The 24244-nt window shown below is 36.5% G+C and overlaps 3 protein-coding genes and 1 long non-coding RNA gene across 12 annotated transcripts in view; 3 read left to right on the forward strand and 1 right to left on the reverse strand.

Annotated features, from left to right (window-relative positions):
* Positions 1–115: 115 nt before the first annotated feature.
* Positions 116–7623, forward strand: nmrk1 (nicotinamide riboside kinase 1). 6 transcript variants are annotated; one of them, XM_082146766.1, is made up of 8 exons: positions 116–1230; positions 1320–1410; positions 1514–1562; positions 3434–3599; positions 6642–6713; positions 6797–6903; positions 6979–7073; positions 7167–7623. In XM_082146766.1, exons 1-8 carry the CDS (start codon positions 1202–1204, stop codon positions 7266–7268), a joined length of 711 nt encoding a protein of 236 aa, XP_082002892.1. In that variant the 5' UTR covers positions 116–1201; the 3' UTR covers positions 7269–7623. The 6 variants fall into 6 exon arrangements, with proteins under 6 accessions (XP_082002892.1, XP_082002893.1, XP_082002895.1 ...); XM_082146767.1 differs by having other exon boundaries at positions 116–1226; XM_082146769.1 differs by having other exon boundaries at positions 6797–6890; positions 7167–7273.
* LOC309481756 lies at positions 1569–9864 on the reverse strand. The gene is made up of 4 exons (XR_014200099.1): positions 8024–9864; positions 7723–7759; positions 6640–6685; positions 1569–2310 (listed from the first exon to the last, which is right to left on the reverse strand). It is a non-coding gene; the product is annotated as an uncharacterized lncRNA (long non-coding RNA).
* Positions 9865–11935: 2071 nt separating this feature from the next.
* LOC309507036 (uncharacterized protein) lies at positions 11936–14817 on the forward strand. The gene is made up of 4 exons (XM_082181119.1): positions 11936–12094; positions 12757–13068; positions 13912–14054; positions 14290–14817. Exons 1-4 carry the CDS (start codon positions 12013–12015, stop codon positions 14392–14394), a joined length of 642 nt encoding a protein of 213 aa, XP_082037245.1. The 5' UTR covers positions 11936–12012; the 3' UTR covers positions 14395–14817.
* Positions 14818–17276: 2459 nt separating this feature from the next.
* Positions 17277–24244, forward strand: part of septin9a (septin 9a) — an 83918-nt gene continuing 76950 nt past the window's right edge. For 2 of the 4 annotated variants that reach the window (XM_082180389.1, XM_082180390.1), the window contains exon 1: positions 17278–17569. In XM_082180389.1, the coding sequence (XP_082036515.1) occupies positions 17545–17569 (25 nt within the window). In that variant the 5' untranslated portion in view covers positions 17278–17544. Of the gene's footprint in view, positions 17570–24244 lie in introns of all 4 variants that reach the window. The other 2 variants (XM_082180388.1, XM_082180391.1) reach the window with 2 other exon arrangements.

Consider the following 24244-nt stretch of genomic DNA (forward strand, 5'->3'; position numbering starts at 1 on the left):
TTTCCCCTTTCATGTTATAGTTAGTTACAGCTCTCGAATTTGATTGGCGTTTCAAGATTGATATTGAAAAGTTTCACTGTTTGTATCTCTTTGCTTGTCTGTGTTTTCGTGTGTTACAGACAGACTGTGAATTTTAGTGGTGGGAATTTTACAGAACAACAGATGAATTTTACAATAACCACATTATATGGTTTATTTACTATATGCTAATTAGATATATCAAAGCCTAAAACAAGGATAGTTCACTAAAAATGTTTGTCATCATGCGCTTTTTTTTCTTTGGAACACAAAAGAAGTTAGTTTGAAAACTGAACAGTTTTGGTGCCCATAGAGAATGGGCAACTGCGTCACGACACAGTGCATTCTGGGTAGCGGCGGCCATCTTTTAGGACACGGCTGTTGTAACACCAAGAGGCAGTTTTTTTTCCAAGCGGGAAATCGTACTCCATTTGTTGTACGTTTTCCACGCCGATCGTGAGAACGATTATGACAGTTTACAATGCAACATGCGTTCACCATTCTGTCGTTTTTCTAAACTGAATTAGCCTACTTCTAAAATATACCAATATACTACCACAAATACTAATATTACTGCTACTCTACGTTTCTCCCGTAACCTCCGTGTCCTAAAATCCCACAATGCCTTGCGTTACTGTGATCCGCTGACGCCACGATCCCGCACTCTATTGACTTCCGTTGTATGGACAAAAAACACTGTACGATCAAAGTATTTTCTTTCATGTTCCAAAGAAGAAAAAGTAATACTGGTATTGAGCAACATCAGGGTGAGTAAATGATACAATTGTCATTTTTGGATGAACTATCCCTTTAAATAGTACTGAGACTGGTTGTGATACCAGTAGTGACGACCCAGCGCTTCAGGTGGCGCTATTGAGCAGTTTTGTCCCTTTAAGGGAACAAAGAAGAAGAGCTGCAAGATACACGAGTTTCTTATGCTTCAATGTGCTATCGGAATTATCGTATTTACTAGTTTCCTAAAATTTGGACATGAACGCCCTCTCAAGTCAAAATTTGAATGCGATGAGCTCGTAATCACCACTTCATAAATGGAAAGTAGAATATTTCTGATAGCAACCCGTTAGTTGTGATGAACTGTACCAGTCTTAGTAAATGCATGCAGCTGGCTTCTTAACAAAAGTTGAAAAGTCAAACATACGTTTACAATCGGCATTGATTTAAAATGAAAAAAGTAATCATAGGAATTGGTGGGTGAGTAAACCAAACGCTACAAGGTTTTTATATTTTCCCTTTTCCAGTCCCATAATTATGAATTATGAAATGATGTGATTGTGACACAGGATGACAAATGGAGGAAAGACCACTCTGAGTAAAAGCCTTCAGGAGCTTCTGTGTAATAGCTGTGTTATTTCTCAAGACAACTTTTTCAAGGTACCACACCTGCTTTATATCTTAATACATTTTTATTTTATCTTTATTTAAGTAGGTATAAGCATGTAGCTGACAAATCCTAATTAATGTGTCTATTTCTCAGGATGATTCACTGGTCCCTACTGATATCAATGGCTTTAAGCAATATGACAGTAAGAACAGTTCTGTTATTTACTTATCAGATTTGCTTTTGACCACAGCACACACACATACATACAATCACACACACACATATAAATATATATATATATTTGTGTGTGTGTGTGTGTGTGTATGAAGATCTGATGAGACTTGAAGATTTTCTTCTAAAATGACCATTTTTATCAAGCTTGTATATTTAAGTTCAGTAATTTCACTTAAATGACAACTAATAGGTAACTTTCATTGCCATTTAAGTGAAATTACTGAACTTAAATATACGAGCTTGATAAAAATGATCATTCTAGAAGAAATTTTCAGATGGCACTTAGAGGCTTTTGCATCTGAACTCTTCATATATATATATATATATATATATATATATATATATATATATATACATACATATACATATATACACACACATAAATAAATATATATATGTATGTATGCGTGTATAAAAATACATGCAGCCTTTGCAAGATTAAAAGACTACTTTCAAAAGCATTAAAAAAACCTTAATGTTTCCAAAATTTTGACTGGGTATGTGACACACACACTCACACAGACAGGGGTTGGACAATGAAACTGAAACTACTTCAGGGTACAAATGTTTGAACCTTTAGGTTTACATGGTCCTCCAGAATGGTTCTGTAGTTTTTGGCCCATTAAGCAAACCATCACCCCATGCTTCACTCTGGGCAGCAACAGTCTGGGTGTTAAGACTCTTTGGGTCTTCTCCACACCGTAACTCCCATGGATCTGGGAAAGACAGTGAAGGTGGACTCATTAGTAAACCATACATGTTTCACATTGTCCACAGTCCAGGATTTGCACTGTTGCCACCAATGAAACCAACATTTGGCCTCGGAACGAGTGACCAAAGTTTTGGCTATAGCTGCCCGACCATGAATATTGACTCTGTGGAGCTCCCCACAAACAGTTTAGGTGGAAAAGATGCACATCTAATTCTGCAGTGAGTTGGGCTGCTGTGGATTCATGTTTTTTATTTGGATACAATCTGTGTTAGTACCTGGTCATCCCTTTCAGACAGCTTCCTCTTGCGTTGACAGTTACTCCTGCAGTAGCTCTCTATACACCACAAAGACTTGCTGTCCTGGTCACAGATGAGCCAGCAAGTTGTGCACCAACAATTTGTCCTCTTTTGAACTCTGTGTCTCCACTTTATGTTGTGTGGATTGCAATATTTTATATACAACTGTGCTATTGCTCTGCTAATTCAATCTTCACACTCTGCTCTTACTGATGGAGTGTAAAATCAGTAAAGATTTGTTGTTCCAAATTATTATGCAAGTGACATATCAGTAGGATTTCAGTACAATAAACATTCAAATCAATCCATTTAAAAATGAGCCTTCATGTATTTCTAAACCCACTTTAAATGTTTAAATGGCTTAAATGCAACTGTATACACAAATGCCAGCCTGCATGAAAAGGTTCTTGAGACTCCAGAGACACCAGAAGCTTCAAACACCTTTTTGCTGCTCAACGCTGGCTTTTTTTTAATAGCTGCCCTTTTAATAGTTAATTTGTTTGACAAAAACTTTCCACAAGTCTTTATCTGAGTGCGCTCTTCTCTGTTTTAAATCACTCACAAATCTTTTGACAGTTAAATATTTAACAAACCTGTCTTGAGATTGATACCAGTTATCTAAAAAGATATGAGAAATAAAACAAACAAACTTTCTTGAAAAACTAAAATCTGAATGTTTATTGTACTAAAATCCTCCTGATATGTCACTTGCATAATCATCTTGAACAGTGTATAGGTGTGAAACCTCCAACACTATATTGGTCAGTGTTTCAGTATTTTTATATATATATATATAATAGAATTATATATTTTAACAAAACTCCTCTGCAGGTTTGGATGCCCTGCATATGGACAGGATGATGGGAGACATTGGCTTGTGGCAGGAGGATCCTGAGTGCTTCATGACATCTCGTGGTTGTGCATTGAAATCCACAGCATCAGAGTCACCCAATGTGTTTGTTCTTATAGTGGAGGGATTCCTCATTTTTAATCATAAGTAATTTTTTCTTTTTAATTGTTTTATTTAGATTTTAGTTCAACAGACTACCTTTTATGTGAGATAAAGACAGTCATACTGAATTAAGTTTTTGTACAGTCTGGAATGCAAGATTGGACAGAATTGGTCAGTCTCAGTGGAAGAAATTAACTTTCTCATTAAGAGATTTATTCATATTAATAGAAAGTAAAAAAAAAAAGGCCCTATTTTAACGATCTAAGCGCATGGTCTAAAGTGCAGGTGCACTTAGGGCGTGTCTGAATCCACTTTTGGTAGTTTAATGACAGGAAAAATGGTCGGTGCATTTCAACACACCTGATTCAACTCATCAGCTCATTAACCCATGTGATAATGAGCTGATGAGTTGAATCAAGTGTGCTTGATTAGGGAGACAAAGAAAATGTGCCGTGTTGGGGGTACTCCAGGACAGGTTTGGGAACACCTGATCTACGGGATAAGCCGGATTCCACCATATCTTCATGTACACAATATTAATCTTTTACATTGTAATCCTTTCATTTTTAATATTTGGCATGTTTGTTTGCTGCGCGTCCCTGTGTGTGTAATAAGCAGAATGTACGCGCGTTGTGGACCTGCCTACAGGCTCATATTACTAACACGCTCTTTAAATAACAAAAAATAAAGAAATATTGCACCATTGACTTTAGACAAGGTGTTTGTTGGTTAATGGCACAGTCTATTTCAGTTGCCTCAAAATAGCAAAGTGCCAACAATGCGCCAGAACGTTTTCAGACCAGCATGGGCGCAAATGCATTTGCTATTTTAACAACATGGCGCGGGATGTGAAAAAGATAACTGCCTCAAGCTGAAACTAGCAAGAAACACTTGCGTCGCGCTTGGCGCTGCATTGCACCGGGTGTATGATAGGGCCCTACAATTAAATTAAATTCACCTAAAAATTAAATTTTGTCATAAATAACTCATGTTGTTACACTTTTCATCTTCGAAACACAAATGAAAATATTTTTAATGAAACCTGAGAGATTTCTGTCCCTCCATTGTAAGTCTATAAAACCAATGCTTTGACACTTTTTCAAAAAGACAGTAACGCAATCTATGAATCGAGGAGTCAGTCTTCTATGAAGAGAAATTATTAAAATGGATTTATTTTAGGCTTGTGTTCACACATAAACCCTGATCAACCACAGGCATAAAGCACATCAAATATGAAAATTAGAAGCTCAACCATACGTGCTTGGCACATATTTTTAATTAAATGTATTTATGATAAATATGTACATTTAATTACATTATATACAGTCATTATTCGATAGAATTACATACAATTACACTGATCAGCCACAAGTCAAGTCGCATTTATTTATATAGCGCGTTTTACAATACAGATTGTTTCAAAGCAGCTTTACAGAGATAACGGGGAAATAATGCAACAAAGTTTGTTACCAGAAGAAAATAGCGTCACAGTCCAGCTTAAGTAAGTTCAGTGATGTTTCATTTTTGTTGTAAAAAAGTTATCAATTTAGTTCATTTTTATATATAGCCAGCTTAAAAGTTTTCGGTACATATCCTAGCGACAAAGATGAATTAATGATATTAAGAAGATGATCTATGACCTCTGGAAGCATCTCTTTCAATAGCTTAGTCGGTATAGGGTCTAACATACATGTTGTCGATTTAGATGATTTAACGAGTTTAGTAAATTCTTCCTCTCCTATAGCAATGAATGAATCAACATTTTCCTCGAGACTACAATGCACTGCCTGATGCGATACTGTAGTAGACGGTTGCATAGTTATAATTTTCTCCCTGATATTATCAATCTTGTATGTAAAGAAGTTCATAAAGTCATTACTGCTGTGTTGCTTGGAAACATCTGGGCTTGAAACGTTGATGATGAATGCTGAAATGATGAAACTGATCAGGGAGATTATTAATAAAGCAATCTTTAGTAGCAGAAATGGTAGGTCTAACATATTTGTAACACAGAGTTGGCTTTGCAGCTTTGGCTAAATCTAGAGCTAGATCTGAGATGTTATCGCTCTGCTGCAGAATTTCAACAGCATCAGCATTGATTCCATGTGATAATATTAGATCTAGTGTATGAGTAGGTCCTGACACGTGTAGTATAACTCCAATAGAGTTCAGAATGTCTTTAAATGGCAATCCCAATGCGTCTTTTTCATTATCTACATGGATATTAAAATCACCAACAATTAGGACTTTATCTGCAGCCAGTAGGCTACTAACTCCGATAGAAAGTCAGCAAATTCTTTGATAAAGTCTGCATGGTGCCCTGTATACAGTAGCCAGCACAGATCTCAAACGTGATTTATCATTTACACTAGATAGTGTTACATTAAGCACCAACACTTCAAAATAATTATATTTGAATCTAGACTTCTTAGTAATTCTGAAGATATTACTATAAATTACAGCAACATGGGCAGTTTGCTAGTCTAGAGCATTCAGGTGTGTGTTAACACAAATACCAAGGAGGAGAGACATCAGCAATAATATTAGAGAAGCGATTGCTGCTGCCCATCAATCTAGGAAGGATTACAAGGCCATTTCAAAACTAATTTAATTCCATCATTCTACAGTGAGGAAGATTATTCACAAGTGGAAACATTCAAGACAGTTGCCAATCTTTCCAGGAGTGGACGTCCCAGCAAATTCACCCCAAGATTAGACCATAAAGTGCTCAGAGAAACTGCAAACAAACTCAGACTCTACAGGCCTCAGTTATCATGTTAAATGTTAAAATTCATGACAGTACAAGGTTACAGTAAGAAAGTTCATGACGTACATGATGGCTTAGGTTTGCAAAGTTCATCTGAACAAACCACAAGATATTAACCAATACCAAACACAACATATCAGCAAAAACACGTCATACCAGCTGTCAAGCACAGTAATGATATAATCAATATTATTCACTTCTCCTGTCAGTGGGCCAATTCAGTTCAGTTTGGGTATAGATAGCACCAACACAAAAATATGCTGTATTTCTCGTGATTGAACAGTTTAATGTGTTTTCATGCATGTATGTTGTACTTACAGGCCTCTTAATAGCTTGTTCAGCAAGAAGTACTTCCTGCAGATCCCTTATGAAACATGCAAAGAGAGAAGAAGGTAGGAACAAGACTCCTGTTAGTCTCAGTCGAAACAATGTTCATCAAACTCATCTGTCAACTTCATATCTTTCTAATCAATAGCTCAAGAGTCTATGTACCTCCAGATCCACCAGGCTACTTTGATGGGTATGTTTGGCCCATGTACCTGAAAAACAGAAAAGCGATGGAAGAAACGGTAGATGACATAGGTACTATAATATGTTAATGCTCAATAAGTTTATTGTGGTAAATTGTGTGGCTGAAAGTCTTTGCACTTTATACAGTGTTTCTGGTTGGCACACAGAAGAGAGAGACGTTGCTCTCAACAGTTCTTGCAGACATTCAGGAAATGCTTATGGTGACAGAGATGAGTTATCATGCGAGTAATCCTCACTAATATCGCAGGGTACTTGTTATTAGTGCAATGATTTTGCAATTAACATTTATTTATCTCTTTGAATTTAATTCCTAGATTGTGAGGACCAACATCAGAATTCATCAGAATTGTTCATCAGAATTAATGGGTTATTTCACTTCCTCATTAAAGTTCCTCATTTTGGCGCTAACTATGTGACTCCACATTTGATGCAGTTAATCTTAACAAACACATTTTTTTTAAATGAAATGTTTTGCTTTGTGTACAAATATATGTACGAAGATTATGTACAAAGCAAATGTATTCATCTTTTTTAGAGTGGAAAAAGTCATGTGACTGAAGCAGATCAATTTAATCTGTTAATCTGTCACGCAAAATATTCAAACACTGTGTAGATATATTTGTACAGTGCCGTGTTTAACAAATTAAATACTTTAATTTATCCCTATAATGTTTGCTGTGTTCAGTATGTTAATAAAGACATAATGGGAATGTTTTGAATGAGCAAAATTAACCTATAATATGCATTTATTTCCCTTTATTTATTTATTTATTTATTTATTTATTTATTTATTTATTTATTTGTATTTTACACTCAAGAAACAAGAATTATAGGGATAGTTCACCCAAAATGAAAATTGTCATTACTCACCCTCATGTCGTTCCAAATCCAAATAACTTGCGTTCATCTTTGAAACACAAATAAACATATTTTTAATGAAACCTGAGAGATTTCAGTCCCTCCAAGTCCATGGAACCAAAATTTTGACAGATAAAAAAGTTAATAATGACATTATAAACATAATCCATTAGAATCGAGTGGTTTAATTCAAGTCTTCTGAAGACACAATCGATTTATCTGAAGAACAGATATAATTTATGCTTTTATTCACAATAAACAACGCGCGGACATAGAGAGCATCAATAGTTTGATTTGTGAGAACAAACCTCACCTGTCAACTTCATGCATGGATGTTTGAGATTCCACAAGAAGGTTTGTTCTTGCGTGTCGAGGAAGTACGATTGAGCTTGTAATGCTTGGGTTTGGAATAACATGAGGGTGAGCAATTCGTGACAGAATTTTCATGTTTGGGTGAACTGTGCCTTTAAGACAAATACAAAGTTCTGTCATGAAACTAGATGGCTCAGGCTGATAGGTCCTTAACTCAATCTGCTTGCAATCACATCATTCTCTATTGGGCACAGCTAATTTATCAGTAGCCAATGAGCTCGCTGCTCAACCTTCAAATACTTGCTCAGCATTTCCTGTAGCAGTTGCTGCACTTTAAAAAAAACTCCACCTTCCCCAGCTCCATCTGTATCTGCTACGGGTAATTCATGTATGCCATATTGTGCAGCAGCAGCAGCATGTCTTGTATGTACAGTATTGGCAGAAGGAAGTCCCGCACTTGCTTTGCAGCAGCAGCGTAGCAGATTTATTATCCTAAGACCAAACATATCAACATTGTCATACCATTACATACTGTACCAAACACTCCAAGAGTTTTCATGACAGAACTGTGATTGAGCTAGTTCTGTCAAGGTTTGTGGGCCAGTCTTTTGTAGGGTAGCCTTGTGGTTGGGATGAAGATTCATTGAAAGATCCAAAACAACCCAAAGTGCTATTGTACAGGCCAGATGGCAAGTGCTTGACAAGGATGTGCTGTTAAATAGACCCTGATTTGAATTTGTGGTGGCCCTATACATGAACTTGAATCTTTTTGATGATTAAAGTTTTGCATCATGTTCTGCTGCATAATTACTATCAGAGGGCACTCCAACCCGGACAATCACCACACATCCACGGACTCCATTCCCCATAATCCTTTGCCCATACTAATCAGCCATGATCACATTCACCTGTATGTCTTTACCTTGTTTAGCTCACCCCATATAAGCCTGGTTTACACCTTCATTCCCTGTGCAGTCTTGTTTAGTGTTTGTACTGCAATTCCGAGTATTCTCTCTGTTGATCCCGTGTTCTTGGCTCTTGGTTGATCTTTGCCTATATCTTGGACTCCCCTTTTTGCCTGTGTCCCCTGCCTTTTTGTTTGTTTGGACTGATTACCCGGTGTTTATGATAGGGATGGGGAAATGAAGCCTCAAGAATCACTGAGGCTTTCCCCTGACTGTTCTGGGAAAAGATTCAAAGCTTTGAGAGTGTCGAGAACAGCGCCATCTGGTGCTTATTTAAAATAAAGCAGTTAGAAGCCTATGTTAGAAGCTCTGGCACATAGATATCCATAATAAAGGCTAGATGTCTTAAGGCGGAGTCACTTCCGGCATCACCGGCGGCCATCTTCCCACAGGGAAGCTTTCTGGTGAGTTCTGTGGTATCTATAGTAAGGTGAGTGATCAGCACGAACACAAATCCTCTTATCTCGCTGAAATATTGACGGATTTACAAACGAGTTGGTTTCTTACAAACGTTATTAACGTGGCTATAATTCTAAATGCTGGAACATGTTGAAATGGCAGATTTTCTTTTTGAAAAGCGACTTAATCGTGCAGCATAGTTGTGTATTACGGCTACTTGCGGAAGTTATCAAGGCAGAGATCACATGACTATACCTTGGCAAAAAATGGTCTAAAGTACTCATTTTCATTCTATATTGATCTGCTTTTGCACACAGCTTCACAAGACCTGGTGCTAGGGCTCAGTTGTGTTTAAGTCATATCAAGTGACCTAGAGGGCTGAAATATGGTCAGTTCAGAGATGTTTGTTATCCGGCAGAAAGAAAAAACATGTAATAATTCAAATTATTTTATTATAATAGTAATATTCATATTACAAAAGTGTATGGGTATATATATATATATATATATATATATATATCATGTTGCCATTCTGTACACTTAGTTTTAGTAGCCTATATATTGATTTAACGTAAATACTTTGTGTGTGTAATATTCATTGCACCTATCTGGTTATGTTCAAGGATATTTTCATATGGAAGTCCATTGTTATAATTATTCATAGGTATGCAGGGTCATAACTACATCTCTGACGTCTATAACAAACCAAACCGTTTGAAAATCGGTAGAAAATTGAGCAAGTTATGGTTATTTAAAAAGTACATGCACCATATAACACAATGTTACGAGTGAGCGAGCTCCCTGTGGCAAGATGGCCGTTGTGTGCAGACGTCGACCTCCATTGGCCAGCAGCGCGCACGAGACATCTAGCCTTTATTATGGATATCTATGCTCTGGCAGATGAAGCAACCACAACACACTCCATAGTTTCAATGTTATGTGTACAAATAAAAGCCTTACATGTTTGTTTTATTTGTTCATTAAATAAATTCATTTTCTCTTCTCACAAACCCATCAACCAGACTGAGCCAACAATGACTCGTTAATGATCTGGGGTTCAAGCCTTCTGACACCCAAAGCGAAACGTGCACGTGATTGGACAGAAAGTGAGGCTTCATTTGTCGTTGATCACATGACTCTAGTAAACCAATACACCCCCCGATACGAGGCTTCACGTCGCGTGTGTGATACGCACGTCGAAGATTCAGTGTCATACGTAACATCAACAACAACACGTAACATCACTAGTTCATGACCTCTTGCCTGTTTTCTGGATTACGCCTTTGGATTACCCTTCTTCAATCCTTCTTCCAAAATGTGTTTTTGTCTTACCCTGATTCTCAATGGTAAGCTTATTAAAAGCATTTATATTTTAGTCTGGGTGGGATGGATTTAATGGGAAATTGCATACATGCGTCATATCCGTAAATAGAGAAAAGTTACTCTGGCTACTTTGAGGCGTGTATGGTGTGTTAGTGGCATTGGTTAGTTGTCACGAGTGAGGTTGAAATGGAGCAGCTAAATCTCGAACATCCTCGGAATCACCCATCTTATAACGTTGAACAGAGCAGAGTCTGTTGGCAAAAAGAGAATGCGACAGCTCAACATTGGCTTGGCTTTTCGGAGATGGCGGGTACTGAGGGTTTTGAAATGAAAACGTGGAGATGATGTTTTTATTACTAAGTATTTAAGTAAGGCATTTTATTGAACTGATAAACTGCCATTTGTAGCTATAACAGAGTTCATTGTAGAGCATTGTAAAGGGTCATTTCATTATGGTTGTTGTAGCGCTGTGCTGAAACTACTTTTCATGGAAGTACCGTCCATGTCTGTTAATGGTTATAGCTACAGTAAAGTCTTCAGCTAGTCAGCTTGCCTTGAGATCCTTTCCATTTTATCTCTAAAGCAAAATGCATGCAGTTTTTTTTTTTTTTTTTTTTTTTACCTCTAGAGGGCAAAAAGTTACTTAGTCTACCTTAAGTTGTGGTAGGTGTATGATTTCTGATTTTTTCTAAGACTTAAAGGAATAGTTGTTTAATTTGCTCACCCTCTTGTCATTTCAAACCTGTATAACTTTCTTCTGTGGATCATAAAAGAAGATATTTTGAGGAGAGTCTGTTTTTTTTTTTCTTCTTTTTTTTTCTCATATGGAAGTCATTGAGCACCAAAACTGTTTGGTTACCAACATTCTTCAGAATATCTTATTTTATGTTTAACAGAAGGAAGGTTTGGAACAACATGAGGTGAATAAATACAGACAGATTTTTCAAATTTGGCTGAACTATCCCTTTAATATGGCCCATGTATAGCATTTTCAGTGTAATATGCAACAGGATGTTGCAGTTAGTCTTGCTGCAAAATGGCCTGCTTGCTTTTGGACTTTTCTTATAAATTCTAGCTCATCACCTCAATTGATAAATGAATTAATCGAATGATTGTGTTTTCTTATTTATAAGAAGAACTCTTGGAAATGTTTTGGTATGACTCGTTTGACGTTACTGACTAAGAGGCAGTTTCAGTGGTTGTGGGCTGGAGCACACATAGGCCTATATATACGTGCATTGCAGTCTGACGTTCAGTTTTAGTTTTCTGTGTTTAGATGGAGGACACTGATTAAGATACACTTATGACAATAACAATGAGGTCTCTGCAAATCATCTTATTGTTGTTGGTTGTTCTTTGTCTCTGCAACCTTGTTGCAAGTGCAGGTTAGTGCTTTGTGTTTTCACTATTATACGTTTTAGTAATTTGTGTTACAAAGTGTTATTAGTTGACCTACTTTCTTTAGACAGCGATACATTTTATTTTTTCACTTCATATTTATGAGTGCATCAAAAATGCCTCTTGACGGTTTAAAAACGTTATAATTGTAAATGTGGATTACAAGAGTTTTTTATTTATTTTTACCTAAAAATGTAAAATGCTGTCATCATTCACTCACCCTCATATCATTCCAATCTTGTATGACAGGAACATAAAAGAAGATATTTTGAAGAATGTCTCAGTGTATATTGGACAAAATAAGGCAAAGACCACCAAAATAGTTTGTTTTGGAACATTCTTCAAAATATCTTCTTTTAAGTTCCACACAAGAAAGTTCTTAAGATGACACAAGGAACAACATAAATTTCAAATTTATGAAACATCAGATGTAGCACTCAACTTATAATGATGAGGAATAAGCAATATTACTCATAATGATAAGAAAATAGGTGACATACTGCAGAAGGTACATTCATCTACACTGTCCAGGTGTTGGTCTTGGTGTCTCATTTAGTGCCAAAAACACCTGATTCTTCAATGTTCCCTCGACTTCTGTTTTGATGGATGCTGTGAACTGATCCAGGCTGTTTCTTTGAATCATTTTTAGATGTGAGTAAATATAGAGGTGACAATTACACTATGAAGTGTCCTGCACCTCAGGAAGACGCGCTGGGTGTGAATCTGTACAGCCGGCGTTCGGTCAGACGTGAAATCTTCTACTACCATTTCAAAACGGACCAATTCACTCCAGTCCATAAAGACTACGAAGGACGTGTGGAAGTCAAAATTGACAAGAAGACCCTAACTATAAACATCTTTAATCTAGGACTGAAAGACACTGGGGCTTACTGGTGCACCTGCGTGGCAATTAATGAGATATGTAAAATGGATGATTTAGGTGTTTTTCTTTTGGTTCAAGGTGAGCACACATTTCTGTTTTTTTATTTTTTTTATTGAGATTTAATTTTCAGCATGTAATTACAGGCAATTTAGAATTCACAATACCTGTAATGGTAAGTATTATTTAAGATATACATTACCGTTCAAAAGTTTAGGGTCAGTAATTTTAAAAGAAAATGATTCGATAATTACGCTTTATGTTGATCAAAAGTGACATTAAAGATAACTTGGAAAAACTTATCATGGTTTTCACAAAAACATTATGCAGCAGTGTTCATTGATAATAATATTTTTTCTTGAACAGCAAATCAGCATTAAAAAAAGAAAACGGTAATTTTATATTGTAATAATATTTCACAATATTACTGTTTTTACTATATTTTTATCAAATAAACCCAGCCTTGGTTGAGCAAAAGAGACTTCTTTCACAAGCATCAAAATCTTACCAACCCCAAGCATTTGAACAGTAGTATTTATTTTCTTTATTTGTTTCCCCTGTCCTAAAGGCAGCAAGTGAGAATCAAAGAAAATGAAAATAAACAAATGCATGTTTCCTGTCAAAAAGGCTTTTCTTACTTGCCAAATTCAGTACACAAACTTAGTTTGACTTTCAGTGTAAAAGGTTTTAATGCAAAACATGGTTCGTTTTGAAGCAAGTGATACACAAATCTGTCCGTACTGAACACTCTCAGACAGTACCCTTCAAAAGGGTTCTAATATGTACTTTTTGTACCAATATGTACCTTTTGAGGGACTAATATGCACTCTTTAGGTAGCCTACAAAGGTGTACCTTTTGAAAAGGTACCACCACAGTGACAACTTTTGTACCTTGAGTGAAGTTATTTATATTTTTCTTTATAGACCCGCCAGAGATCATTCCGGCCTCTTCCAAAAGTCCAAAGTCCAATGGCATGAATGATTTACTGATCCCAGTGACGGCTTTGACAGCTGGCAGTGTGCTCTTGCTGTTACTCCTTGTGCTTGGAGTGTGGATGGTGCCCAAGGTGAATGTCATACACCTGTTTGTAAATCTGAAGGTCATCAGAAACTTTGTAAATGCATTGCACACAAACTGGAAAGTGCTGATTTCAGATTTGTCTGTGTGTGTATTCTCGGTTATCTCCAGCCATATCTTTACACACTTATTGTCTATGACCAATACTTTAACCTTAATTTTGAGAGGCATTTTTCAGCAAATGTGTAATAAGCAAGTTTGATTGTTCCTCTCTTTTGTTCCAGATGAAGAAACTGATCAGAGGTCAGAGAGAAGAAGAGAAAAGGTCTGGCAATGAAGTGTACGAGGTCATGACCATTCCCCGAAGGAAAGACTTTACATCCACATAAATAACAAAGTGGACAACCACATAATTTGCTGTTGCTTAGTAAATATAGTTCCACATTCAGTACACACAATATATATTCAGTGTGATATTGTACTGTTTTGAACGTTGCTGTAACTCATTTAGTCCCACTGAACTACTTTTGAGTTCAGTCTGATTTGAGGTTGGCTTTCTGACGTATTTGTTGAAATATAACATTCAAAGATTCTGAGAAATTAGCTCCTCTCTTCTAAATGTCTTTATTTTTTAATTCTCAGTCTTCTATTCTCTGTAAATAAGAGTTATTATGTGTAAATCTACAGTTTTACATGATAGTTCAAATACTTTAGCATTAAATGAGCGATTCAGTTTGGGCAGTTCCTGTTTTGATTCTCTTTTACTTTAGTTGTAATCTATGGGTTCTAAATAAACATATATTTGTAACTTGTGCCTTGTGTGTAATGTAATCCACTGTGGATGTTGTTCTTAATCACCTGATGTAAATATTTTTGATAACCTCAATGTATAGCTTCAGTAATACACACTAAGGGCCCTATCTTGCACTCAGCGCAATTGACTTTGTACACCGACACATGTATCATTCCTATTTTGCACCCGACGCACACCGGACTTTTCCCTCCACAGACGCACGTCGGTAAATTAGGGAATGAACTTGCGTTCCCTGATGCTATTTTGTAGTTTCAGAAAACAATTCCGCCACAGACCAGGAAAAATAACAACGAATGTATGTCATTCTGACAAACCACAGAAAACAGGATCTGAAAATGTCCCCTTTGTTTCAGTCTGTGCTTTTATTTGACTTGTGATCTTGGTCTATCTTGGGGACCTGCAGAAGTCTGCACAACTTCCTCATGTGGTGGAACACATTCGTGTCAAGACCCCTCTAGCGGAAAACTGCCAGGGCTTCAAAGAATGTCACCTCTACTCTTACTTTAGTCAGTCTATATGTACATCTCTGTACATCATCTTTATTCAGATCTGAGTGGTGTTTGAAACCTCAGAGTGAAAAAATACATTTGGGGAAAAACTGTTATGATAGTCTTACCAGAAACAAGAGGATGTGTGAGAAAATGTGTGGGTTTAAAAGTGTTTGTCAGATCAATTGCAGTCCTGTTATTGAGTTTAACACTGTACCTGCAAGGGAAATGTCATGTATGCCATCATCAAAACTATTTTTCAAAAAGTATTTTCTTGAAAATAAGATTTTGTTTTGGAAAAAATAAGTCTATCATTTGCTGTAATGTGTACTTGTGACTGGAAACATCTAACCATACTGTAAACCCTAATAAGTTGAGACTACTCAAATGATTTGAGGAAAGTTTTTTTTGAATAATGGGAAAATTAAAACTTAATTAAGTTGACCTAATGTGGTCTTCTCATTGAATTAACTTAAATGTTTAAGTAAAGGTAAATTAAAAGGCAAATGGACTAAACTCAAACTTTCCAGTTTATATTTTGTTGTTTACTTATTATAAATACATTTTAAACAAATTATAAATCATTAAACCAAGTTTTGTTTTTCACATCAACAGCTTTATTAGGGTTACATTACATATCTTACCTTCTATAATGTAAGTTTTTAAGTATGTTGCTAAAACACACCTTTTCTGCCTTGTTTGCCTCACATGAATCAAAAGTCAGCAGCAGTTCTTCCTTCAGTGCTGTTTCTGAAGCCTCTGAGGACAGTTGAGAAGAAAGTGTCTGCTGATTTGTCAAAGGAGAATACATTAACAACTCAAGCACACTAGCTAGGCTAACATTAATTAATAAACGTGAATATTTAACAAATGGCTAGCTTCTTAGAAATGTATGTAGTTAGCAGTTGCTAAGTAACGTACCAGTTAGCAGTTACCAAACTAGCTAAGATAGCTAGACTAATTTTACAACCTAAACGCACTCAATTTAAATCAACAACACTCAATCTTATGTTTTGGTAAATACTCTATTTAAAAAGGTTTTATGAATTTGCACCTTTGTCTGATATAAATGATTGAAAACACAGATGTCAGCGCACGCAGGAAGGCAGTGGGCTAGAAAAAATACGGTTCAGATAAAATATGACATTGAAAAATTGGGGTCTCCTTTTTTGTTGTTGCACCCCACCGCACAATATATTGAAGGCATAGCTAGCTAGTTCCTTTGCGACTGACGTGAATCAGGTACTCAAGATGGCGGCAGACAAGTTTTAGAAGTGAGTGATGTCAGTGAGGAGACGTTGGTGACATCATCTGATATTCATCTATAGGAAACAAGATCTGGTGTGATGTGGTACACAGCCTTTCTCAATTGTTTACTAAAACCCATTAACTGAAATCCTAAACCATAGCATTTCAAACCATTTTACAAAACTTTAAAGATAAATTCTCAATTTTACAGCAGTTGCATGTTCCTATAGTGCTAATAGGTCTCACAGCCTCTCACATGGGCTATTAGTAGGCTAGTTTTGAAACAAATGTGTTTTTGATAGCAATTGTTTTGTATGTTGTTTCAAACACCTACTAGTCCTTCGAACTAAAATTTCAATATTATATTTTTTACACTGAAATACATTCAGACTAAACTATACTGAATGTAGATTCTAAACCAAAGGTTTGAACTGTGTTACTTCTTGTAAATGTCATGGGGAAAGTTGTTTTAAATCTTAAAAATCAATACAATTTAGTAGGCTATAGCCTATGTTCTGGCCCAATATATATGATATTTTTGTAAGATACCTTTTAGATTTTTGCCGTTTCCTGAATTGTTTATCATTATTGTTTACTGTTTTTATGACTTTGCTGTTACCGCTTATTTAACCGTTTTAAAAGTATGTGGAAATAGCTGCGAAAAAACAGCACGTTATTTGTCAAGAAGCCTAACAAACAATTCCAGCGTCAAACCTTCAGGTGTCCTATCTCTATCCCTAAGGCGGAGTTATCCACAGGTGTGCGCGCGCGTGTGTGTGGACAGGTAAAGCTGGAGGTGTATAGAAGTTTAGTTCTAACCGATTTAGTTGGTTTAGTGAAAGGACGAATTAAATACACATTTTGATCGTGATTCATGTGCTTTGCGGAGTACCAGAGAGACATTCTACCCAACGATCGAACATATTTCAGATGTTGCAATCTCAGATAAGGACCTAGACTAAAGTTGAAATTCTCAGGAAAGGGACCCGATGAACATGAAGAAAACATATTCTGGTGAGTACAGGACCACCGAAAGTTGCGTGTCAACTGACAACCGATGTTATATCTGCTCTCATAAAATAGCATTTAATCTAGAGACCACTTTATGTAAAAGTGAAAGCAAACTTGAAAAGTTCATTTGTGCTGTGATATCTTCTTTTTTATATGTTAAACAATCGATTTACTTACACAACATGTATGCAACTTATTAAAATTCAATGTAGGCTAACATCTAAACTTATCTTATGATTTTATAAACAATTTTAAAATAGGCATAGTAGGCTAATTCGTAGGCACAATTAGCAGATTAACTGAAAAATGATCTCCCATCATTTCAATTAACTAAGTTTTCTCTCACGTGCTGTGCATCTTTCTTCAGGGTTAGTTAGATTATTATTAGGCTACTGAATTTATACTTTTTTAGATAAACATCTCCAGTACCCAGTCTCTTTCCTTGAGAATGTCGTACGTTTTGCTTTGTGTGAAAATTAATTAAGTTAGCCAAATTTAACGCAGTTAGCCAAATGTAATTATTATAGGCTAATTATTAAATTTTTGTGATATGCAAATTTATAATAAAATTATGGGCCTACATAATCATTTCAATTCATTTGTCAGTGTCAATGTAGGCTACGTGTACCGCCCACACTGATCGCAATTATAAACGCAAGCATCATGCTGTTGTTGGTATGGTTACCACCTCTAATGAACGCAACTTCTGTTAGGCAAGTGAAACATTCGAGTGAAATAGCACACTGACTAACATGTTGACTAACATGTTGCTAACCGGATTTTATGATGAAACATTTGAAAAACCCTTTGAAGAAAAAAAGAAGACTGTCTAACCCCATCTTTGGGGGTTGTCTGACACCTCCAAATCCACCATATTTTCACCCTAAATTAGTTTTGTTTTTTGTTTTCTTAAAGCATTTTATATTTTTTCTTGTACATAAAGAGATGTATTTATAATGTGAGTGATTTTTAGTAGTCTACTTTTATAAAGTGACCCTAAAGTCCCTTACAACCCCATAGAAAGCACATTAGCTGCATTTCCACTGTCGGGCCAGTGTGCGAGCCAGGGCTTTCAACGGGCCAGGCTGGCCTAATAGGCACGGACCTGTAGCACAGAGCCCAAAACCACCCTGCGTTTCCACTGTCGGGTCGATCAGAAGAATTTCACCAAGAAATGGAAGTTTTATCAGAAAACTAATCAGAAAGAAATCACTGGAAACTAGATAGCACATGTACGTCTGCAAGACGTCTGTTAAAGATCACTTCATCTGGAAAGCATCTACTGTTTACTAACATATGATAGACGTCTTTAAGATGTCAGTTTTACATAAATTCTAAATCATAAACATCTTAAAGACATTTTCTAACGTCCACGTCTATTTTCTAACGTAGATGACTATTTGACATCTGACAGGAAGTGTCCTATGAGGTATTGCAGATGCGCGAAACACTCTGCACATCAAATCCGTGTCTCTGTGATGTGTGCTATCAGGGTAGCGAGATCGCAAAACAAACATGATAAAAGTGGCCGTTTGTGTGCATTTTTGTTGTTTACTTAACTGATCATAATGAATTCATTTGTGTCAAGATTACACATTAGTCACAGAAATCAAGTGGTATTTACCGTTATTTTACAAAAGAGAGAGGACACACGTGCTTACACGCCTTGAAATCACAATTAGAAACAGAAAGAATGATCATTTCTAAAAAATTTCCACCAAAAATACAACCTGAGGAGCTTTAGCACTCTCTCCAGTGACAGTCCCAATACAGTTATATTTTCAGTCAAAGGAAGCTCCCGAAAAACCGGAGTTACTTTATTTTATGACATATGCAGAGCTTAACATGGATTAACATGAACTTCTTAAAAGAAGTTATCACAAACACTTGCCGTTGGCTGAAAGTGAGTTTTGAGCTAAAATGATTTTAGAAGTCTTTAATGCTAAAAGCTAGGCCGATCAAGCCCCGGAAGTGACATTGGAAACACGACTGGCCCTGGCACGCACTAGCATGCCCGCTTTTGCCCTGACAGTGGAAACGCGGCTATTAAGGCTGGTTCGAGGCTTCTTGCAACCAACATTTTGTCCAAAAAATTTTCATTACGATTATTTTACTGTTCCCGGGGCCCGCACAATCCCATATCGTAAATATCAAACATGTTCGATTTTTAGGACTCTTGAGCCAATGAGAACGAGCAAGCTTCAATGACCGGATGTTGCCTGCTTCTATAGCTGAAACTTGGCAGCCACAAATTTTCCACAAAAGTGGAGTATTGACAAAGAAGATCACCCATATAATTTTTTTCTCCTTTGTTTTTCATCCAGTAAAAACAAAACTCATGCCATGATAACCTGTTGACGATGTCGATTGTCCTCCATTTGTTTTTCTTCTTAAGTCACGTTTGATCTCGCAAGTCTCCATGAGATCTCTTCTCAATCTAAAATCGACAGATGAGTGATCTTGCGGCCCGGACGAATCTTCTAGCGTGTGCATTTGGAGGATTAAAATGCTTAAAATCGGATGAAACTGCCCTTATGTCTGTTTTAAAATCGTCTAGTGTCCCAGGCCTAAGGGAGATCATCACATCAACTCATTTGTGTGACCATATTTACTGGACATGCTAGATTCCCTGTATTACAGTGCCAGTGTGCAAACATTCATTGCTTGTTCCAAGAGTTTTAACTTCACCATTTCCCCTTCGTTGTGTAACGGAGCCTGCGGCTCTACATAGAGCTCTTCCATTGAGAACAGCCGCATGTTTCTTCCCTATAATCTTGACAAACTCATAAGCCGAACTCTCTGTGTACACAATGATTTGGCAGGAATGTAGTGTTTCCTCAGGCCTGCCAAAGTCATTGTCACTGCACACCCAACTCCTAGCACACACATGTTGGATCATGTAATCAGTCAGTCCTTTTTCTCCTTATTTCTCTGGCAGCACACAGTGTATGTGATCTCATTCAGAGAATATCCCTCAGGTACAGCTTTGGCCCCCACTCCAAGAACAATGATAGTTCACCCCAAAATAAAAATTCTGTCATCATTTACTCACCCTCTTGTTGTTTCTAACCTGTATGACTTTTTTTATTTAAAAGAATGTTTCAACTGCTTTTGCCCACTGAAGGAATCATAATGCTGTCAAACAACAACAACATGGAACAACATGAGAGGGAGTAAATAATGACAAATAATGAGTATAATTCTTTTGGCTGAAATATCACTTAAAAGTCATAAGCACTTCAAGTTTGTTTTTATTGATTAACATATTTCAAAGATTATGAAACACTTAGTATTGAGTGTGCACATGTAACACACCCTAAGCACTTGAGGTAAATCAGTAACTCACAATGAAAAGTAATCAAACACTAACATAAGACTCCACTAGACATGTTCACGCATACAGGGCAGGGCGTAAATCACACAGATCATTTATTAATTATGACACACTGTCAGCTCTTCCTGCAACAGTTTAATGCTTGGATGAACTTATGATTCTTGTTGTGAGTCATTATGTATCTCCATTTTGTTTAATGGACACGGTTAAGTGTGAAGATCATCGGCAAAAACTGAATTTCTACATGTTGGACTGAATGCAATAATTCCATGTGGAATTCTGTAAGGTTTCATGCTTAAAAATGTCTCCCATGTCTCATCTGGAAGTGAATAATTTTGAGCGGATGAATGAATCTCTTTGTTAATCCTTTATTTTGGATCATTGCCCAACAGAGATTACTGAGGCAATAGAGACTCTGCACTATAGCACATATTTTTATCCGTTTCTGGCTCCTTTTCCTTCACTGCCTCCCTCCCCTTTCCTGACCTGCCCTGTCATCACAGTCGAGCTGACAGGTGAGTCAGCGGCAACACGAATCTCCCGTAAAATTAACCCAGGCTTTGAAATTCAGAGGCATGTCGACTTGGAAGGTTGATCACAGTCATTTTCAGGACCATGTCACACATTTCACATGTGCTAGAATGTTTCTTTTGACAGCACTTGACTTGACACTGAAACTGACAGATGGTTTGGTCTTTTCCTACCTCCTCCATGTCTCACTGCTTCTGTCTCTGTCACTCAAGACTGTTAGCTTAGTGATTGAATGCAGACACAGGAATGTCGTGGATTGATAATGGCCACTTCATCTTGCAGGGTGTGTATGGCTAAGAATCAGGAGAGCAGAGTTAAAGATTACCTAGAGACAGTCACTGTCACATGTCCTGCAAGGCTACGGATTTCTGCTAGTATATAGAACTGCAAAAAATAATGATTGTATCCAAACTAAACTCCCCCTGTCTGTCACTGGTCAGTCAAAGACATAAAACCGCCCCAAACTCACAACATTGGTTGAGCCGGTGTTGCTACGTCAGGCTGGTCAGAGTGAAAAACAGAGTGATGTTTTGATAGCACCACCGATTTACAGTGATTACAATTTTCAGGGGAATCAACCTACAGTTTTTTTTTTTTTTTTTTTTTACTTATACAATAGTTGTGGGATGGATGAATTTTTTTAACAGAAAAATATTACACACTTAAAGTCACTGTGAAATCAAAATTGACAACTCCTATTTTTTATGGAGTATTGACGCAATTATTATGAATGACTTATCCATGTAAAACATTTTTTTTAATTCATGTACCCTTGTAATCTTTAATCAAAATAACTTCCCCTCCCTCTTCCAGCAACATCTCTTCTCTTCTCTGATGACGTGTTTACTGGCACGAGGGCGGGACAACCTGTCACTCACATGACATCACAGCAATAGCAAAACCACAACCATCCATCAATCCAACCATTTCACCATTTCCTCACAATAGGGAAGAAAATGCAATTGCAACTTCCGCTTCATGCCGACTTTAAGCTTTAAAGCTTAGATTAAACATCTCTAAGCTGCTCACATTGTATTTATAGCAATTTCATCCTGTTCTTTCTTGATGTGTCTGGTCAATACTGGTCTACAGAGGAAAATAAAAGGCATGGTTTTGTTTTAGCTTGTTTTTAAACTTGAAGTGGTTATGTTTTCTTCCATATTCTTTATGGTTGTGATACAGGATGTCTAAACATGTGCAATGTTTGAAACATGTAATCATAATGATAGTAATTTCAAAATTAAACTATTATTTACCTTTATATAGGGTTTTACCCATTTTTTTTTTTTTTTTTTTTTTTTGAATGGCAGCAATATATATATATACACACATATTATATAAATTATAGTTGTAGTTGTAGGCCATAATGCATGTAACATAGCCCACATTTGAGCATATGTATGTGGCAATGCTGGCCTGTTTAGTCATGTCCCATGCAATGTTATGCGAAGGGACCCCTCATATTTACACAGAAAACAACCCAAATGATCTCACCCTTTCTTATCTCTGTAGTGTGTCAATTAAACTGTGGAAATTTTCAGCCACTTCATAACATTTGAATTTTGCCAGCTTTTCACAGACCTCACTCTGACAGAATTTAATATATTCAGTGTTACATGATATACGTTGTACCTGGTACATAATTCCTGTCACCCAGCCTTTTTACCTAGATTGTTTGAATATTTCCTGTACTTTGTGGCCTATTGCATTTCAACACCATTATGCTTTTATCTTTAGACTTGCTGAGTAGGGTCTCAGAGGGCTTGATGGGAAAAACAATTGTAATAATAATTTGTACTAAATTTAGTAAAAAATATATTTTTTACTAATTTGTAATAAACATCTATTTGTATAGCATTTTTTTTATTTTTTTTTTTTTGCATTTTAGCATTCTAATTACTAAATCATTACAGTATCTAAAAATAAATAAAAGCACAGACAGCTTGAGTTTATAATGCACAAATAACCAAAAGATCAGGTGATGCATTGGGAAACCAAAGCACTGAATGTCTGTTTCTGGGCTTGACTGATTTAGTCTGAACCAGCGACGTAGTGGTGGGTAATAGTATGAGGGCACTTTTTTTCTGAAGAAGTCTATTTTTATCTGTTAGACTTGCATAAGAGTGATGTGTTATTAAAGCTAATGACCCTATCTCTACTTTTGCATTTTGTTATATCTGTGACGCATGCCGCTAACAACTGTTAAGAGATTTCACATCAGTCTTTAACAGACATGCCTGTTGATTTTTTATTGGTGCCAGAACATTCAACCACAGTGCCAATAGACAGATTCATCTGCAGGAAGAGCAAACTGACTCAGAGACTCATCAGAGTCTCTGGGGATTTGCGTGAAACGATAAATAAACCTGCACATCTGAAAGGAAACAAATGAACGCCTTGTCACCTGTTAAACAGAATAATTGGTATGCTTGTAGGGACTGGCGTAGAGTGGTTTCATTGTTTCCTATGTTAGCGGCACACAGGAAATTCACACATTCAATACGTCTTAGCTTTTTTTTGTCACAAACTTCTTGGAATCAGCAAAAAAAATCTGACCTGTAGGAACTTATATTCACACAGATATAGATTGTGGTATCTCTCAGTGATACATTCATAGGAAATAGCCAGTTGCGTCAAACCCTTTCAACCCTTTACGAAAACAGTTTTTTTGAAGTTAAACTTTTTTTTAACCTAACTAAAGACCTGTGTTTTTTACTGGTTTTATTTAAATTTTTTTGCATAGTTCTCATTAAAATTACTGTAACATTATGCGTTTTATTACAGCCATCATAAATTAAAGTGATTGTAACAAA

This window comes from Leuciscus leuciscus, assembly GCF_965113295.1.
Source record: "Leuciscus leuciscus genome assembly, chromosome: 1".
Taxonomy (NCBI): domain Eukaryota; kingdom Metazoa; phylum Chordata; class Actinopteri; order Cypriniformes; family Leuciscidae; genus Leuciscus; species Leuciscus leuciscus.

What these genes read in the sequence shown, in the direction of transcription:
- nmrk1 (XM_082146766.1), top strand. Translation starts at nt 1,202, where the DNA reads ATGAAAAAAGTAATCATAGGAATTGGTGG. An exon ending in GTAATCATAGGAATTGGTGG is followed by an intron (nt 1,231 to 1,319) that starts GTGAGTAAACCA and finishes ATTGTGACACAG; the next exon opens with GATGACAAATGGAGGAAAGA. An exon ending in CTCAAGACAACTTTTTCAAG is followed by an intron (nt 1,411 to 1,513) that starts GTACCACACCTG and finishes TCTATTTCTCAG; the next exon opens with GATGATTCACTGGTCCCTAC.
- LOC309507036 (XM_082181119.1), top strand. Translation starts at nt 12,013, where the DNA reads ATGACAATAACAATGAGGTCTCTGCAAATCATCTTATTGTTGTTGGTT. An exon ending in CAACCTTGTTGCAAGTGCAG is followed by an intron (nt 12,095 to 12,756) that starts GTTAGTGCTTTG and finishes AATCATTTTTAG; the next exon opens with ATGTGAGTAAATATAGAGGT. An exon ending in TGTTTTTCTTTTGGTTCAAG is followed by an intron (nt 13,069 to 13,911) that starts GTGAGCACACAT and finishes TTTTCTTTATAG; the next exon opens with ACCCGCCAGAGATCATTCCG.